Below are 18,818 nucleotides of genomic sequence, written 5' to 3' on the forward strand. Positions count from 1 at the left end.
CGCAGTTCGCGTCGACACCGACACCGACTCCCGCGCAGTCTGCGCCGACTCCCGCGCAGTCCGCATCGACACTCCCTCAATCTGCGTCGACGCCGACGCCGACACCGACACCCGCGCCCACTCCTGCTCAATCCGCCTTGACGCCCACGCCCACGCCCACGCAGTCCGCGCCGACTCCCGCTCAATCCGCGTCGACGCCCGCACAGTCCGCGTCTACGCCCGCTCAATCCGCGTCGACTCTCGCGCAGTCTGCGTCGACGCCCGCGCAGTCCGCGTCGGCGTCCAGCCCGGGACCGACATTGCAAGGGGGTATCATACTGGACGAGAGTGATTGGCCGGCGTGGGTTCGGGAGAGCTTCAATCATCTGGAGGGCAGGGGCTATGGGCCCGAGTTCATGCGTGCCGTCGAATGGTGGACGGTGCTGGAGCGAACATATGGGTGGGAGACTTCGGTGAGTGGCTTTGCTCTACTCACCGGAGCTCAAGCTGATTTTCATTAGACCAAGGGCCTAGGTACCGACCGCCGCCCCTCCGAAGTAGGACATTGGTTGCGCGTTCTTCGGCGCAACCTTGCAAAGCCGCCGCAGATCAAGAAGGAGAGCCAGTACGCGATGCTGTGGTGGGAGTGGTGGGCCGGGCTTCAGCCAGCCTGGCGCGAGTGCGACGATCGCGGAATCCCAGTCATTGGGGGTAGCGGCGACTGGAATGCCTTGAGAGCGCCAGGCAAAAACGGCCTCCTGATCGTCTTGCTATCCCTCGCGTGGTGGCGGGAAGCAGCTACTAATGCAACTATGCAGCGTTGGACCGCCGCGCTGGCGGACGTCGCCTGGGTCATCCAGTCCATGGCGGCCCAAGCCCTGCAAGACAAGGAGTTGAGTGCCCGCGCCATATCTTCGTCTTGGGCAAACTGACCCTTGTTTTGCAGGCATGATTCCTCTGAGGAAGATGAGCTGAGTGAGCCCCCTACAAAGCGTCGTCGGGTCTAGTGGACGCGCTGCAGCGTCCCGGGCCTCGCGTCGCCCCCGCGCGCGCTCTTGTGCGCCGCCAGCGCCCCCGCTCTTCGTGCGTTGCCCGTGTACGTGCTCGCTGTGCGCCATGGGTGTCCGGTTCGCTTTGTATCTCGCGCGTCCGCGTTCGCACGCATCCCCCGTCCCCCGTCCCCCTGTCCCCCTGTCCCACGCATTCCCCTCATCCCCCGCATCCCGAACAGCCCGTCAACTTGCCCTGCCATCGCTATCGATTCGCCCGTGTTGTACATTACATATAGCGGCCCCTGCGCCTAATACATATCCCTGCTCTGAACGCGTACCCGGTTATAATGGCACTTTTCCCCAAGGGGCTATTCCGAGAATGTCGGGAAACATACCGTCTCGCTAAGATCTGTATTCCGATCGCATCAATGACCCGCCGTCCCAAATGGGAGGTTCACAACATAGCCGAGAGGCCCGCAGAGGGTTTGGTGTATGTCCGGGAGGTGTGCCGCATTAGGAAGGCCGCCGAGAAGCCGAGAGGGCGCTAGGAGGGCCCACCGGGGGCAAAGGACCGCCCCGGAGCTTCGTGACACATGACGAACCTTGACGGTTCGTTATGCAAAACAGTCACGGCGGTTAAACGGTTCGTAACAGTATTTGGCTACAACAGCTGCTGACACCGTACAGAGTCAGAAATTCGGTGACTCCGAGCGGGGAGTCCTCGTAGGTTCGGGGACGTCGGGAAGCCTTGACTTGGATTGAACCCGGTACAGCGAGGATATTCCAACACCGCACACAGGGTTCGTATGGCCAAACACGTCAGGCTAGGACTATGCCGGGAGCCTTTGACGGATGGGGTGATATATTGACCTAAGAATGACTGCATCCCACTTCGTGAGCATCGAACCCACGTTGATACTAACGACTTACGTAGCGACTCTCCGGGAAGGCGGATACAGAGGAATAGGGAGTTGGGCCGACGAAGGCCCCCGGTAGACGCAGTGGTGGCAAGTGGGAGGCGGACCGTAAAGATGACCCCCGTGGGAGAAAGCTCTCCGAAAAAGTGCGAAGTCCACGTTCCAGGGTGCGTTGGCGCTAAATGGGCGTACTCTCCAGAGTCTCCACCTCTTGCCATCATGCGCGTTACCTCTGCCAGTACTACTCACGACTACTGGGCTATTGCCTCTGCTGTTTGGCACACTGCGTTCTGAAAGGGCAGCGAAACATAAATGGGACACGACAAATATACCGACCATGGCGAGGAGCGACCACATTCCGGCTAGTGTGCCTACTAGGAAGAAAGGGTACACGGTTATGCTGGTATGTCCAATTTCTCATAAACCCTTCCCCTCCTCCAATCCGGCACACGAGAGTCTGGCGCGCTGGCAATGTGCTGCGAGCCGACTTGTCGCCAAGGGAGCATCCAGCTGGCACGGCCACCTGATGAGCTCCCTTGGGCCTCGTCAAGACATCATTTCCCCCCCTCCCTACTCCGACTAGTGGACGATTGTGGCGGACACGACGATTGTGATGGGCGCAACATTTGTGACGGGCGCGACGATTGTGGCGGGCGCGGATGGATTGAGTGGAGATGGACAGATGCGGTGTGCACATTTGGTGAGCGCTTGTAAATGCAGTACTATACGTGGGCCCGTAGCCCAATGGAAACTACTGATATCTACTGATATGTTACGCACCCACCGAATGAGTGCGATGCCCTGCTTTACATGTTCGTCGAATGGTCGCCGGAGAAGTGGGTTGAGTGTGGGCGTTGGCCGACTCAGACGGCATTCTCGGGGACATCCAGCGACATCGTAGAAGAACGGCGTTGTGGCGAAGCTATGTATGTGAGCACACTACGTACAAACGCGGTCATCTGACCATACGTGCAGGGGCCCCCTAAAATTGAGGACGCGTACTCGAACCAAGCACGGCTGAAGGTCGAACTCTATTTGAGTTTGCCAGCGTATTTAACGGGTGCCAGGACGGGATCTTCTTTTACCTGGACTACGTTGTCTCCACCGACGCCCATATTTTGTAACCGCGCCATTATGTCTCACAACAAGGCCAACCTCACGAAAGAGGAGTACATGTGCGTCTTCCTGGTCTGGAATGTGTTGAGGACAAAGAGGTGCACCAGATGCGAAGCAGAGGATCTGGTCTGCGACTACGCCAAAGGCAGCAGCTTCAAATGCAACGCATGTCTGAAGTCAAAGTCGGGCAGGGTAAAATGTTCCTGGGTCGCGGGTAAGTCAGGAACGACAACTAGACGGTGGAGGCTTAACCTATAACTTTCTCTTTAGAGCTGATAAAGAAGGTGGTCGTACTAGCCAATGGCGAAGAGCTCGCTACGTGTGCCCCGAAGGGGTGGTTTGCTTTCATCCTAGAGATGTTACACGTCTTAGGGGCCGTCAATCAATCCATCACGGCCCAGGTCGACCACCCAGCGCACGGGACCTCCCCGGCCGGCGGGTCGGTCGAAAAAGCGGCTGACAACGCCGGCCCGTCTAGTCAAATCGACGACGACGCCCGCGTTGCTACAGACCCCGTTGACTCCGGGGCTAATGGTCGTACGCCATCCACAGAGATAGTGAACGACGGGGGCTTTGCCGAAGAACAAGGCGACGCACCCGCCCACGAGAACATCTCTCGCCACAGCACCCCTGTCCGGTTTGTGGACGATGCTGGCGGCGTTCGTGAAGAAGGCGATAGGGCGCAGGATGGTTCGCCGAACGGCAGCAATGCCGAAGAAGAGGCCTACGGATCCACACACAGTCGCTCCCCGTCCATCGCCTGGCGTGACCGCGAGCCTTCACCCAGGTACTTCAGGACTCCTTCGATGGAGTTGCCCAGCGACCTGGAGGATCCAACACACGATGGGACTCCCTCCTTCCGGGTCCCCCCCTCTCCAGCGTACTTTTTAAGTGAGTCTGACGAGGCTCCGGACTACCGCGACCACCTGCCGCAGGACTGGACATCGCACCTGGGAGTGGCCGCCTACGATGGCTCGGCAGCTCACATGGGGACACGTGAGGACGAAGAAGTTGTGGATGGTATGCTGGGCAACCTGGCGCAGGGCGGCACTCCTTCCGTGGGTGTATCGGACGCTGGAGATCGGGAAGAACTGGACAGCGTACGCGACATCAACGCTCGCACGCAGGATGCCGACACCTCGCACTCGCACTTCGGGTTCTATGAGGAGGAAGAACTCAGAGTTCGAGCACTGGAACTCCTGGCCGAGATCCAGGACAAGACCGAAGAGTATTTCGAGCTAAGCAACCTAGCCGAACTCTCGTCGCGTTGCCTACCGCACCTCATGGAAGAGGCAGCTAGCCCGAAGGAGGTGAGTGAGGTCGCTGCGTGCGCCGCTGGTCATTTAACCGCAGCCCGTTTGGCGAAGTCGGCCGCCTGGCTGGCGGAATGGGAACGCAAGAACACCCTGCAACGTCTGGAGCAGCTGAAGGTCTCGCGCAAGCGAACCGCAGTGCACGACGAAGCGCCCTCGCCGACGAAGGTTGCACGCAGGGGAGAGGTAGCCTCGGCATCGTCGTCCCAGAGCGGGCGGTCGAGAACCCAGCGCTCGTCGGCCTCACTCCTTTCCGCCCGCTCGTTGGCGTCACCACCCTCCGCCCGTTCGTCGACCTCATTCCCTTCCGCACGCTTGTCGGCTTCAGGCGCCGCTGCACGCTCGGCGGCATCAGTCGCATCTATGACGACACCCAACGTACGTCGCTCGTAGACACTTTACGGGAGTCGCATACGAACGAGACGGTCGACCGACGAAGCGGGCGCAGATGCCACGAATGTACGATACAGCAATTGGTGAGAGGAGGTATGTACTATTGTATACATCAGTGTGATAATGTTGTTGCATGTCGCCTGTGGTGCCAGATGGACTGAGGAAGTTGGAATGGGCTGGAACCGGGGCACAAGCGAACACAAAACACGGGGGCAGGCTTGCAGCGCGCGGGTGAGTGTACCCAAAATGTCGTTTATGAACTTATGAGCACGATGCTGATATGTGAAATACAACCTCCAGACTGAGCGGTTCCTCACACGGAAGAATGACGACATCCGAAAACTACGGAAAACAAGTGATCGTCGATCCCGCTATACCCACAATAGAAGACTTCGCAAGGCGGAATGACGACATCCGATTTCCCCGGAACACGATCGACCGTCGATCAACCCCGCAATTGGGAGACCGGATTGATTGCCGAGAGCTACGGGGCGCTAAAATGCGAGTGCAGCAAGTCATAAAGGCATACGCTGAAGCTAATATTCCACATGCGATGGCAAGATGGCGTGCATACGTACAACAAAGGTACCGGACTGCGCGTACGTATGAAATTGATCACAGCACGTCTTTTTTGTTCCCTCGCGGCGCACGAACAGTCAACGCCGCTCTAACCCTGCGCCAAACGCGCCTGGCTGAAGCTTGGACGCGACGGAGTGCGGATGGCTTCGGCGAAGATGGCGTCGGGGAAGCTATGAATGGACGCGTCATTGGAATTTGGAAGGCAGGGTGTGAATGGGTGCGCGTACCGGTTCCGCGACACGATGGCGGGCTGTGTAAGCAGGGTGGCGGGGTGAGGGGACGTTGCTCGACGTCCGACACAGAGGACGCTATGAAGCCCAGGGGGGCGAGGGGAACAGGCGCGGTAGGTGGGGAGAGGGATGAGGGGCGAACGGTGCGCTCCATGTTTGGGGCGGCGGAGGGGAGAACTGGTGGACGGGAGAGAGGGCCCGAGGACGGCGTCGACGAGGCCGCGCGGCAATCCTCAGGCCTTGAAGGGCGAGGCCTTGAAGAGTGGGTTGTATCCCGTGGGCTGTATCGATCGACGCTTTGCATCCGAGACAGCGCGCGGTCTGAGCTGCGGGAGGAGCAACCGGCAGGCGTGGACGCTTCCTGGGCAGTGCCATAGCCAAACGGAATGAGGAACGGCAGTGAACGCGGAGGCACAGACGGTTCACCAATCAAAGATTGGGGAGTACGTGGGGAGCGCGCTAGGGTTTGGTCCCCGGTCTGCTGGACGTGGGGCCGGTCTGAGCCGGTGTGCGGACGCGCGACGCCGGCTACGGTGCGCGATAGGTGGTTGGTAGGCAGAGACGGGGCTAGGTGGAGAGGGAATCGCGTTTGAGGGAGGCATATTGGGGTTGGCACCGAAAGGCGGGGGTGGTCGCTGGGAAGTAACGTACCAAGTGAGGGCGGAGTACACTGCTCGCGCGATCGAGTACTGAAATCGCTTGTGCGTGAGGGATGAGACCCGGGGCGGGCGCGCGGGCGAGACATGGAGGGCTACAACGTCGGTGAGAGTGCGTAGCAGCGAAAGGAAGTAGTGGAGGGAGAAGGCGGACTGCGAGGAGCCGCTCGGCGTCGTCGCGCGCGACGTGGGCCATATAGGCGCCTGTATGGCGCAGACTGGCTCGTGGTTGCAGGTAGAGTTCTTCCCGCCGCGTTCCAACCGTTTAGACGTTGAAATACTTGTTGTATACAGTGTGTGCAATTCGCTCCGCCGTCCTTAATTGCATTTGACAAGTGCGAGAATTGAGGCCGCCAAACGTTGAAGATCCAGGTTTGCTATATATCTCTCTTTCTCTCTCCTCTGTCTGCCTTCATCTGCGCTCTATCAATCTCTGCTCGTCTATACATACGTCTGTATAGCTACTTGTTCTGAATTTCAATGAAAGTGGGGGTGGCGATGCACGTAATGTGGCCAAGCCCGAGAAGATCGGACCAACGCACGCAAACTGCGATCGTCGTCGATCGATCAGTGTACCGGTGGCCCCGGCAGAGCTCATCGCACGTGTTGCTTGTAAACATAGCCAGGCAGCGTGTCACCGTGTGCGTATACGCATGAACTCATATATTGACCGGGCTACAAGGTGTGTATGGTAACTGTATATTAGAGCGCGAGATGTCGGCGGACTAGACCGACAGCGCGGCACAGCGATGATCGCGCAACAAAGAGGCGAGGGCGGCGCACGACGTGAGGGCATCCATCACAACCCGCTCGCGGCCGCCTCGAACCAATGAGTCCCCAGCCCGCCCCGCCCCTAACCCGCTCACCACGTCCATCCCCCTGCCAGTCCCAGTGCCACCCCCAAAGTCGACGGACCCCCGCGCCCGACGACGGGCCCCCCGCCCCACACTGCCAGGACGCACCCACGACCCAATCAACACGATGTGAGACATGCACGACCCCAACGACGACCGCCCAGACTGAAGGGCGCACGCACGCGAGGGCGCTAGCACATTCGGCCCTGCGCGCGCGTCCACCTGGCCCACAAACCCGCAAGTCAGGCCGTGGCGAGCACGCCCGCGGCCATTCCGCCGCGCTGCGCATGTCGTAGGTTGGTATTGTGGTGGTCACGGGCAGTCGTGGAGTATTCGGAAGAAGCAGAAACGAGGGGCGGGGAGGCCGGCACGAGCGGTTCTGGGGAGGATGTGCACACCGCCCCACCCGCCGCTGCGCCAGCAGGTCCTTTATAGAGCAACGCGCGCCCGCGCCCGCACCGGAAGGCGAACCGACCCATGACGACGAGCGTCTGGCGCGCCTTGTCGCGCGCGCGCTCGGGAGTCGGGGGCGGCACGGGGTGAGCAACAGCGCAGGCTGCGGTGAGGCGCACGTAGCAAATCAGTGCTACAATGCACGATCCGTCGTCGTGCACCCCACTCACCTTGGACAGCCCCCACCGCGCCACTCGCACTGTCGTCCCGTACCAGGTGTACATACATGATATGCTTCCACCGCCTCCGCCGTGTCCCTTCGAAGCACACGCCCCCCGACACGGACACGTGTTTGACCTCCCGCTCGCGACACCCGTCTTGACCTCCGCAGCACGATGTTGTCCTTTCAACGTCGCACTGGGAGCAGCAAACGAAGTCAGTGGTGAGTTCGCGCAGTCGGAATCTCGGTTGTGACACTCACAGCCATGTACCGCAGATTCCTGGAGTCCAGGGCGATGTGCGCCGGGGGCTTGTGCTCCTGGCCGTGGCATCGAAGCGCGTGGCAACCGACGAAAGCGGGCGCGCGAGAGTCCGCAGAGCTTGCGCGCAGACCTACGTCGCACGCCAGAGGTGACTTTGAGGGGCAGGGGACGCGTCGCGAGTGGCTCTGCGACAAAAGTGGGCCGGTATGTTGGCAGGGGACGAGTCACGTACCGGGCTCCGCGACGTCTCCTAGGGTGGGGCATCGTCAGTTTCTCGCGACCTGGGGTAAGCTAAAGCGACGTGTCATGCGCACCTACAACGCCGTATGTCTCGCGTGCTCGACGGCTGCCAGCGAGCTTGGAAAGGACAGGTAAGCATCGAGCAACATGCGAGGTGCACAAAGACATTGACGTACCTCTCATATGAAGTTTGCATCGCATTGCAAGGCGCAGCCCAAGCAGTGCGCGGGAATAGTCAAGCGATAGGAGGACGCAGCGCAGGAGGGAGTGGTGGAGGAAGCGGAAAACACCGCACGACCAGCAAACATCGCCCCGCACATTACCCCGTCAACCTGCCGCGGCGTATAGCAACGCACATCAGCCACCATCTGGGCAATGGCAGAAGTCAGTTGTTCGCACGATGACATCTAACCTGACACCCTCCCGCGATGCATGATGCTGACGGGTAAGAGCGTGACGATGATAGTCGCCGACCCTCCACCACAAGGCCTCCCGCGCTGACGCCGGGCCCTGCGATCGTCCTGCACAGCCGTGCGGTTCCGTCACCGGGGTCCTTCTTCCTAATCCTCCGAAACGACCGTCCGCGAACTCCATCGACGTCCTGATACTTAGAAGGTGAAGAGCTGAGGAGGAGTAGTCGACCGGCGCACGAAGTCGAGGCAAGCAGCAGCGGCACATGTAGTGAGGGGGGTCCGAGCCGAGTCCGAGACGTCTATGGGGAGCAAGGGGAGAGGGGATGCAGGACATGAATGCATGGGTGGCATAGATAAAGTCCGAACGAGAGCCGAGTCCACTGGCGCGATGTCGTTGTAAGCCCCCGCGGTGCGAGGACGACGACGTTTGCAAAGCTGTTCCTTAGCGTATTGCGGGAGGTGTTCATTCATCTGCACGTAGCTGTAGTCGGGTGAATCTAAGCAAAGGTTGTCAGCACGCGTCCGCACACCACTAGACGGCGGGGGCACTCCGTACATGTAACAGGGAGTGCGTCCAACTGAGACGGTCATATAGCGAAGCAGACTGACTCACATCGGGTGATATCCGCATCTCCCCCGCTCGGGCCATATCCGTCCCCTCCCGGCGTGTTCGCCGCCGAGCTGCTCGTGCTGAGCGACGACGCGCTCGTCGACGGCCGCACACTCCGCTGGCCCAGAAGGCCGCCGTACATGCCGTGTCCGTGGCCACCGTGACCGTCGTCGTCGACCGCGGCGTACGCGAACTCCGCCTGCGAGGGGTTGAACGAGTAAGAGTCGACGGAGGGCAGCTGGATCATGCTGCGCACACGAGGGTTGCCGTTGCTACCGGAGTGATCGTCCGCAGGGTGAGGGGAGGTAGACGGGCGGTGCGAAGGGTGCTTGGTGTAGGACGATGGGTATGGCGACATTGCCTGGGCGTGCCGCCGCTCCCTGCGGATGCTCAACGACCCGTTGTTCGTCGAATAACAGGACTTCGACGATGGCGGGCGCGACGACGACGGGCTCATCGGCCTATGGTGCCCAGACCCTGGCCGGGAGTAGTCGTGGTGGCCGAACTGGTGGGCATTGGACTCCTCGTACGGCGTCGGAAGCGACGATATAGAGGAGGCCGCGGAGTACCCAGACGTCGGCCGGCTGTCAGGAGAAACTGGAGTCGCACTGGGGTGGCTGCGTCCCATCTTAGGATAGGAGGAGGTGTAGGTGTTAATAGCCGCAGGCTGGGGGCGGGTGGTGGAGTAGCCGCTGCTGATGTTGCTGCTGGGGTTCAGCAGACTGGAAAGAGAGCTGGAAGAGTGCGTGGCGGGCGACGCGCCCGTCGACGAAAACCAGCTGGGCTGCTGCTCAGAGTACTGGTACTGTGAGTTTGGCAAGGGGAGCATCATCGTTTCACGGCCAGCGCTGGAATAAGTCATCGAACCAAAGGCAGACGGGGACTGGGTACCTTCAGAAGCGGTAACTGGGTGCAGGGTATGAGAGGAGTGGGAGTACATGCTGCCGTGCGAAGAAGGCGACGACGGGTCGGAGGGCACGTTGAGAGGGGGAAGGGTAGAACGCGGGTAGCTGGTGCCCAATCCAAGAGCGCCAGGCTGGCTGAGCGGCGTGAAGGAGCCGGGGGAGGAGAATCCGCCCGCACGGCCACCTTTGTACGGAGATAAATCCCCTGAAGGCACGGAAAGCGGGACGGGACCCATACCGATAGCAGAGCGCGGTGGGTGGATTTGAGGCATCTCGTTCTCCCGCTTGCGCGGCTTCGGGAGGCGAGGAGGGACGCGACACTTGAAGTTCACGACAACCTCTGCGGGGGAGTGCCTGTTCAATGTCGGGTGCGCTACATTCCTCGCGTCAGTACAAAGTGGCGCTATGTCAGTCAGGAATCATGCGACGTACACCAGGTGCTCGCGTCAGGGTCGTCGATCACGGGGTCAACGTTTCGCAGGTTGACCTTACGCATGAAGCCGTAGATCTTGAAATCAAGCATGTCAGGGTCGGCAGGAACTCGCGAAAAAAGGACGCGATAACGGTGGGGAAGCCGACTTACATTTAATTGCCGGGAGAAGCTTGCAAATCGCGACTGGCGGGTAAACGCTGGGCAGGACATGAAGGACGAGCTGCTCTGGCGGCTCGACGATGATGTGCTCTCCGGCGGAATCCCAGCGGATAATGTGGTGCTTCTTGGGCCTCTCAAGGAGCCTTGATTGAAGGTGAGTGAATAGGCGCGTGCATATAGCAGGACGCGACGTACGCGTAGAGCTTGGTGAGGAACGTCGCCTGGGGCTATGCGGGCTGCTGCTGGGGCGTGCCCTCTTGTTTTGGGACAGAGCCATTGTCCTCCTGCTTGGGAGATCGGGACTCACGCTGTGGTGATCGTCGTGGGCACTCTGGGAATCGGAGATTGTGGACTGCTGGGAGGGGAGGAGCTGCGAAGAGTAGGAGAGACATGTCGTTCTCCCGCTTGCGCGGCTTGAGGAGGCGAGGAGGCAACCTGACCTTAATCTCCCAATGGGCTTGTCGGGCTTTCGAGCCCCGTCGTGGCTGCCATCACCCGCCACACCTGGTTTTGTCGCCCGACGGTGCTTAACTGCGCGCGCCCTCCGCGCCCCTCGCGCCGCCTCGCGCGACCTCGCGCGCACCCTCGTGATCGCATCGCGCGTGGGCGCTTCGGCGCGACTGTACTCAACGCCTGGATTGTTAGCACGTGATTGTATCATTATCCGATGGGCACAATATTATAATATTGATACTCACCTCTGCCCATACCGCTGCCTGCTCACTATGGACGGCTTGCGGTGCCGGAACTGCCATGTCGAGAAGCCCATCGACTCATTCCCTCCCCGTGAACGGACTACCCAAAGTGGCAAGGCGGGCGAGCCGAGCAGCACCTGCCGACAGTGCACTGATCAGCAAAAAGCCGCCCGTGCAGAGCGAAAACAGAAAGCCGATGAAGAGGCCGGGAAAGATGGGGAACCGAAAGGGCGGAAGGGGCGGGGGACGGGGGGAAGGGAGATCCACGATCTGGGAAAGACGTCAGCCGCTGGATTCCTTGAAGTACTAAAGGAGATGGACGCGCCGATGGATGTGCGCGCTCAGGTTGACGTTGCCGAGCTGGCGCCGATGAGTGCGGGAGAAACGGGCAAAGAACGGGCGAATAAACTTGCCGCTGCGATGGGCGCCGTGCAGCTACTCCATTGGACGTGAGTAGTACATTTGAGCTCGTCAGTGCTAGGGAACTCACCCGGAACATGTCGAAAGATTCGAGAGCCGTTCTGAACGGAAGCGATCTGGAGATGTAGTCGTGGCCTACAGTTGTGCGCAGTCCGAAGGCCGCGAGCACAAGGCTAAGAATCCGAAGGGGAAGGCACGCGATAGCCGTCGCATGGATCGCTTCCCTTGTGATGGCTGGCTGCATCTCACGGTCAGCAGCACGTCCGATGAGATCTCGGTGTCAATGAAGCATGCCGAGGATCATGTTGCGTATACGGAGCTTGCGCTCCCGGAGAAATGGAAGGCGTACATTCGTGAGAATGCACGCAGGCAAACCCCGGGACAGGTGCGTGCTTAAGACCGGCTATTTTGTATGTTTAGTTGACAAGTGTGAACTGTAGATATGGGGTTATTTACTCGCTGAGGAGGACGCCGAGGAGGATGACCTACCGTACGGCCCGAACGCCGTCTACTACTACTGGCACATCGTCAGCCGAGAGGAGTGGCGGCTAGCGGATGACCCGCTCGCATCTGCACGTAAGTTCGTCGAGGAAAGAGGAGAGAAGCACCACATAGTGTTGCTCGACGTTGAGGCAGCCCCCGGCACGCAGACGCTAGCTTTCTATGTCACAGATTTCGTGGAGATGTGGGCAAAGCATACCCAAGAGTTAGCGATGGATTCGACATGTGAGAGGCCAATTTATTCCCACATTGAGCGAACTCTAATCCGCATTAGGGAACACCAATGGCGGCAATTTCGAACTCTTTGCAGCCGTCGCAGATGCAAATGGCGCCGGTGTCCCACTAGCTTTCCTCTTCATCCAGACCACTAAAGATGCCGCTCCTGGCGCTAAACAGGCGATTCTGGAACGGTTCCTGGGGCACCTCAAAGCACTCGGTGTGGATCCGGAGTTCACGCTGACTGACAAGGACTGGTCGGAGATCAACGCGATGGCCGCAACCTGGCCCGATGCCAAGCAGCAACTGTGCTTTTGGCACGGCGTACGCGCAGTTAAGCAACGCCTCTGCAAGAACAAGGACACGCCGGCATTCTATGACTCCGTTGCGGCCAATCGCGAGTTCCCGTTCATTGACATTGACTTTGTGCCCGCTGCGCAACGTGTTGCGGACGGCAAGGAACCGGTACGTCCGTCTCACGGCGCTGCATAGACCTCGGGGCACGGCTTATGCCCAGTTTCCCGGTACCTAGAGCCCTGCTCCGCCGGAACGGCCGCTCCCACGCATTCGTCTCACCGTCGGCGGCCGGCCTCCCGTGCTTACGAAGGCTATCCCACCCATCGTTCTGAAGCCGACCGACATCACACGGGCGCTGCGTCCCAGAGAGACATTTGATGTGCGGCATGCAAGTACGGGTGCAGCGCGGCCCTCTCACCTCGATTCCGAAGAAGATTCGAACCCGGAGCAGTCCAACAGCGATGCGAGCGATGAGGAGACCCACTGGGCAGCGCGAGAGAAACACGGCGAGGTTTTGGAAGACGAGGACGAGCTCAACTGGGTGGATCTGGACGGCACATCAGATTCGGGATCTGACGCGGAGCTTGACGAGGATGACTGCCGCCGCGAGGTCGATGCAATCGAACGTGATAGGACAAACATCGATCTGGATGCCCCTCCCCCTCCGTCGGAGGCAGGGCCACGCTCGAAGTCCCCCACCTTCCAGTTCTGCCCCGCCCCGCATCGGCTCCCCATCATACGCATACATTCTAAGCATGGTTGTCAGCACCCGCTACTCCCCGAACGACACGGAGAGTCTCGGTCCAGCGAAGACATCTACCGTGACGCAGTACACGAGATGTATCTTCACTGCAAGGCGAATAACCTTGCCGAGGTTTGGGCCTATCTTTGGAATTTGTGGTACCGGCGCCCGCACTGGAAGCTCTGGGCCCGTTCGGCCAACTCGAGGAGTATCCCACGGAAGCGGACGACCATGATCGTTGAGGCACTGTGGCGCAACCTCAAGCGCCTTGTGCTTTACATGTACAATTGCCCGCCTATTGATCTCGCACTCTACGCAGTCGTCACTAAGGCACTACCACCATACCGACGCACTCTCAAGGCGATCATCAGAGATCCTCGCCCCGGCAGGCCTGCAAAGCTCTCGCACAGCCAGAAGGATTTCAAATGTGCATGGGAGCGCCTGCGTCAAGTCCCCATTCGGGGTGAATACCAGACAGACATCCGCCGCTGGATATGCGATTGCGGCTCCCAGAAGTACCATGCACACCTGCTCTGCAAGCATCTCGTTCAAGCTGTAGGCGCGGTCTCTGCGTACTGGTGGCCAAAGGTCATCCGGTACCACATTCCACCCTTCTTCACGGTCCCAATCGACGGCGTCACAGCTGCGCCCCCCGAACAAATCCGTGATCATGGCTGGGTTCCACGCATGCGTGCCAAGCAGTCCGCAGTGCGCGTGAAACTGCGCGCTCCCGTCGCGGCTCCTGCCCCCCGATCCGACGATTCTGATGTCGATATACCTGAGGCAGCAGATTTCCGATCATCCTCCCCGGTAGGACCAGTCTCTCAATGCTGGAAGTGAATACTGCTGACTCAAATACTACGTGCAGATCATGTCCTCCCCTGACAAGCCGCCGCCGACTGGACGTGACGGAATGCCCCATACACGCGCAGGTGGAGGCGCCGGATATGATGTAAGTATGAGTTATTTGTTTTATCGTTTATCGCTTACATCTCTTATAGCTCGAGGACCAGGAAGACGTCGAAACAAGCGATCTCATCAACTGCTTGCTTGCTGCTATCAAGATCTTGGAAGAGCAAGCCGAAGACCCCGACACCCGCTTCCTCCGCAATGCCACTCAGTGCATGCACGGCACCATCAAATGGGTGTGCGAACTTCGCGAACACGAACTTCCTTTGGACTTGAACACGATCAGTATCCCGGAAGTCACCGGTTTCCTCAAGGATGCAGCCAATCTGCTCGGGAAGTTGAACACTCAAGGCGATACCGACCGCATTCGGAGCGCGAAGCGCCGCACGCGCGGGGCGGTCGAATGGGTGAGTGCTATTGAGTACGCCGAGTCCCGCCGGACCATGCCCAAGACGAACGTTCATCGCCGTGGCGCACCGAACCCCATCCTTACGTATGGCTACCGTTTCCGAAAGCGTAATGATTAAATCAAATATATTGCTTTATCGTCTGTAATCTGACTAAAAGGCCATGGGTCCGTATGGGTCCCTGCAGACAGGCACATCTACACGCAAGTACAGTTGCGCCGAAGCGCCCGCGCGCGATGCGATCGCGAGGGTGCGCGCGAGGTCGCGCGAGGCGGCGCGACATCAGCATTTTGCGAGGGTGTCTTATAGGTCTTGGTCTGATGACAGTGTCTGAATACTGTCTTATCACTGTCTGTGTCTTACCTGCCTGTCTGGGTCTGATGACCACTGGTCTGGAGTGCTAAGACAGTGTTCTTGTAAAGCAGAACATGTTCTTTGAGGAAGGCCTTGTTCTTATTAGAAAGACCTTGTGCTTGCACACAAGTACTTGATCTTGCAGGTCAGAACTTATTCTTGCATATAAGATGTTGATCTTACAGGTAAGACATGGTCTTACAAATAAGACTGGTGTCTGACTGTTCAGACATGTGCTCATCTATGCAAATGTGTTGCATTTTCCATTACAGGCACTAGTTCATACATCTCTGACTTAAGACCATGTTTTAGGGGAGACATTAACACTGTAGTAAGACATGACTTCTTTGCTAAAAATATGTGAAGACCAGCTTCATATCAACAATATTACTTATATCAACTTAACATGGTAGCCATCATTACAGAGGCCATCAAGTGTCTGATAATCATTCATATATTCATTCACACCTTGAACTACTAGGAACACTAAGTCCACCCAGAAATAAGCCCTAAGGGGAAGGGTGGTGGTTATAGGCTTCCAATGGTGCCCTACCTATACAGGCTTTTGGTGTAGTGGTCTACATCACCTCAGGTTGCACTTCACGGAATCCTGAGGGTGCAGGTTCAATTCCTGCAAAGGGCAATTCCCAAAAATGCGCCTACCTGCGATAGGTGTGTGCTGTGAGGTGGCCACTCTAGTATGCTAGTAGTTGTTTTGGCTACTAGCACCCTTTTTTACTACTGACCCAAGTGGTCTTGCACCAGACACTTTTGTCTTACCTGAGGTTCTGGCCCAAGACATTCCCATCTTATATCAGATCCTCAAGACCCAAGTGTCTGATTCCAGAACTGCCGCATGGCTGACACAAGATCACTGGTCTTGGTCTGGTATAGTGTCTTAAGTGTCTGAAGTGTCTCGGCCAAGACACTCAAGACACTTGCGCATAATGCTGATGGAGGGGCGCGGAGGGCGCGCGCAGTTAAGCGCCGTCGGGCGACGAAACCAGGTGTGGCGGGTGATGGCAGCCACGACGGGGCTCGAAAGCCTGACAAGCCCGTTGGGAGATTAAGGTCAGGTGAGGAGGCACGCGACGCTTGAAGTTCGCGACAACCTCTGCGGGGGAGTGCCTCAGCCTGTTCAAGGTCGGGAGCGTTAAATTCCTCGCGTCAGCATAATGTGGCGCGACGGCAGTCAGGAACCGTGCATGTGCTGAGTGAGGGGAGGTAGACGGGCGGTAGGGATGGGGGGCGAGACGAGCGAAAGGAGAACTGGAAGGTCGGGGATAAGGGCGGTAGGCGCCCAGAGGTGAAACTCGTGAGCGCGGGGGTGTAGAGCTCGGGTAAGGTCGGGGGTCGGACAGGGGTGAGAATGGGGGGAGGGACCGGGCGTCGGGCGTCGGACTGTCGTCGGGGGTGGGGCAACCTAGGATGGTTACTATCAGATATCAAGCCTTGGCGCAGGACAGCTGCACTGGGTGGGCGCTTAACGTGGATAGGCGCCGGCGCGCAAAGTTGCAACTTTGCGCGCCCTATTTGGCGTAGGAGTTGCAACTCGTCGTGTACAGGGCTCTGAGAGAACCCTGTCTGCTCATGAGAGAGCAGTTGGATGACATCACCCGCAATGATTGTGTTTGTACCCGGCAGGCAGACCTTGACGATCGCAGAAGACGTGCCGGGCGTAATCCGGCGGCTGTTCACCACTATATAACTAAGAGTAGATCTCTCACACTCGGACGGCTGCACATCGTCTGTCCTCGCCGCCCTCTCGCTCACTCCATCGACGTAATACATGAGTTGCATTCTGCTCGACGTCTGCTCTGCACTATCGACTTCAACAACGACCTGGCAGTAACACGCTCGCTGGATACCGCCGAGTCCCAAGCTCGACATGTTCACTGGGCTCACTGGCCGCGCTAGTCGCATACCGCATCCTGAGTGAGTGAGTACAGCATCATGCTGAACTGCATATCCCGAGCACCTATCAACCATACCATCAGTACATCGCTTGCTGCTGAGCCCCTCTGCACCTGTCACGGCTCGCCCGCAACCTCTCTGGAACGACTCGTACGCGCACGACAAGACGGGCTCTCGCACGCGTGACGATTGATATCCAAAAGTTGTCCTGGCAGCGGAATCGTTGACCACGGCGGCGCGGCGGGCAGGGCATTGCAGCCGCTGTCGTAACTCTGATGCACCAGACGCCGTACGCGCCCAGGCACCCGTTATGCACCAACGGCCGTAGGTTAGGTGGCCCACCTGACATAAGCGTCGGAGATTGGATTTGCCCTCCAAATGTAGTAACCGGCCCCAGGAAAGGCAGTAGGGCCTGTTATCTCAGTAGATAACAGGCGCTTTCTTATCTTTTTGGCCACATTAGGCAGGCACTTACTGATCTAATCTACAGGGCGCTTTTCTCGATCACACCCGGCCCAAATCAGGCAGGCGGCTCAATCCCGGGGCAAACCACCATGTAGGGGTAGCCCCGGGCTCCCTACCTCACTCGCTTCTCATCCGATTGACCTCGTTGTTTTTGAAATATGTGCGCATTGCCAGGGCGAACAGAACGAGACCCTTACATCGTAAATCGGTCCATATTTGCTCTTCCCATGTGGCTTACTGATGTTCTAATACAGGGAACAGTGTTCTCCACATCGCGCTTCCGTTTCGTACCGCATTAGCACTTGAGTATATACGTTTTAAAGGTATGTACCATAGCTTTCGGACGAGACCTCTCGCGCGTGATTCGGTGGAGTTCTGGACGCGCTGCAGCTTATGCAGTGAGAGGAGAGCTGCATACTGCAGCTTCACCAGATCTCCACCGAATTGCTTCGTTCTTTTTGCAATCCACGCTAACATACCTGTAGAATAGGGGCGTCCCATTCGCATAGCGCCGCGCGCACGCAGGACCGCCCGAAGGAGCATTTCCTGCTCAGCCACAGCCCCTTTCCCAGGACGATCGCGTCCCAACCGCAGCACAAATTGTCGCGCAAAGTACATCGTTGGAAAGCTATGGAATGCACCTTTCCGACGCGGTATCACACATTGCGATCCGACCGCTGGTCGTTCCGGGGCAAGGTAGGTCTTCTCCTGCCTCACATACTCACTCTCCTCTCATGTATGCCCTCCAATCCTGTAGAAACCCTTTTTCTGCACTCAGGGATGTATGCAAAATGTATTGTATGAGCCTACGTAGATATGGAAACCCGGAAAGTTGCATAAACAAACATCTAGTTGGTTTTTTGGGCCTGTGAGTAGAACATGCTACCGGTGGCCCGGACCGTATCCAAATCCAAATCGCTCTTACAGGGTATTATATAGGTACCCTCGGTACACGATCCCAAATTTTCAGCCTTATCGGCGCTCAGCTGAGCGTGCTGTAAGCTTATCAGTCTCAGGAAAGATCGCTCATATGCACTCATTTGCTGGATAGGTCTAATGTCATATCTACAAGGCTGGAAGCCCACTGAAGGCACCTTCAAAATGAGCCCAAAATCGTAATTTTCGGTGAGGATGTGCCAGAGGTATGTATTAAGGAGTGCTGCAGGGCTGTCTGGCAGGAGCACTGGTTGCGAGCACAGAGAGTTCCCAGCACAGCCGCCCAGACCGTCTTAAG

General features: G+C 58.3%; 4 protein-coding genes and 1 non-coding gene across 5 annotated transcripts; 4 read left to right on the forward strand and 1 right to left on the reverse strand.

The window, feature by feature from the left end:
• Positions 1-335: 335 nt before the first annotated feature.
• TRAVEDRAFT_94269 (uncharacterized protein) lies at positions 336-833 on the forward strand (the record flags this gene model as incomplete). The annotated part of the gene is made up of 2 exons (XM_008045693.1): positions 336-452; positions 501-833. Coding segments are annotated over 2 exons (450 nt in total), but the record flags the coding sequence as incomplete, so codon positions are not given.
• Positions 834-3,022: 2,189 nt separating this feature from the next.
• TRAVEDRAFT_23914 (uncharacterized protein) lies at positions 3,023-5,118 on the forward strand (the record flags this gene model as incomplete). Its single annotated transcript, XM_008045153.1, has 6 exons — positions 3,023-3,063; positions 3,112-3,218; positions 3,275-4,331; positions 4,358-4,603; positions 4,863-4,941; positions 5,011-5,118. 6 exons carry the CDS (start codon positions 3,023-3,025, stop codon positions 5,116-5,118), a joined length of 1,638 nt encoding a protein of 545 aa, XP_008043344.1.
• Positions 5,119-9,144: 4,026 nt separating this feature from the next.
• TRAVEDRAFT_40202 (uncharacterized protein) lies at positions 9,145-11,056 on the reverse strand (the record flags this gene model as incomplete). The annotated part of the gene is made up of 6 exons (XM_008045237.1): positions 9,145-10,445; positions 10,505-10,580; positions 10,656-10,688; positions 10,714-10,807; positions 10,860-10,891; positions 10,934-11,056. 6 exons carry the CDS (start codon positions 11,054-11,056, stop codon positions 9,145-9,147), a joined length of 1,659 nt encoding a protein of 552 aa, XP_008043428.1.
• Positions 11,057-11,987: 931 nt separating this feature from the next.
• TRAVEDRAFT_99853 (uncharacterized protein) lies at positions 11,988-13,874 on the forward strand (the record flags this gene model as incomplete). Its single annotated transcript, XM_008045694.1, has 5 exons — positions 11,988-12,164; positions 12,220-12,505; positions 12,555-12,940; positions 13,357-13,419; positions 13,500-13,874. Coding segments are annotated over 5 exons (1,287 nt in total), but the record flags the coding sequence as incomplete, so codon positions are not given.
• A 1,892-nt stretch (positions 13,875-15,766) lies between these two features.
• Positions 15,767-15,848, forward strand: TRAVEDRAFT_t204. The gene has a single exon. It is a non-coding gene; the product is annotated as a tRNA-Cys (tRNA).
• Positions 15,849-18,818: the final 2,970 nt, after the last annotated feature.

Source organism: Trametes versicolor, assembly GCF_000271585.1.
Source record: "Trametes versicolor FP-101664 SS1 unplaced genomic scaffold TRAVEscaffold_12, whole genome shotgun sequence".
Taxonomy (NCBI): Eukaryota; Fungi; Basidiomycota; class Agaricomycetes; order Polyporales; family Polyporaceae; genus Trametes; species Trametes versicolor.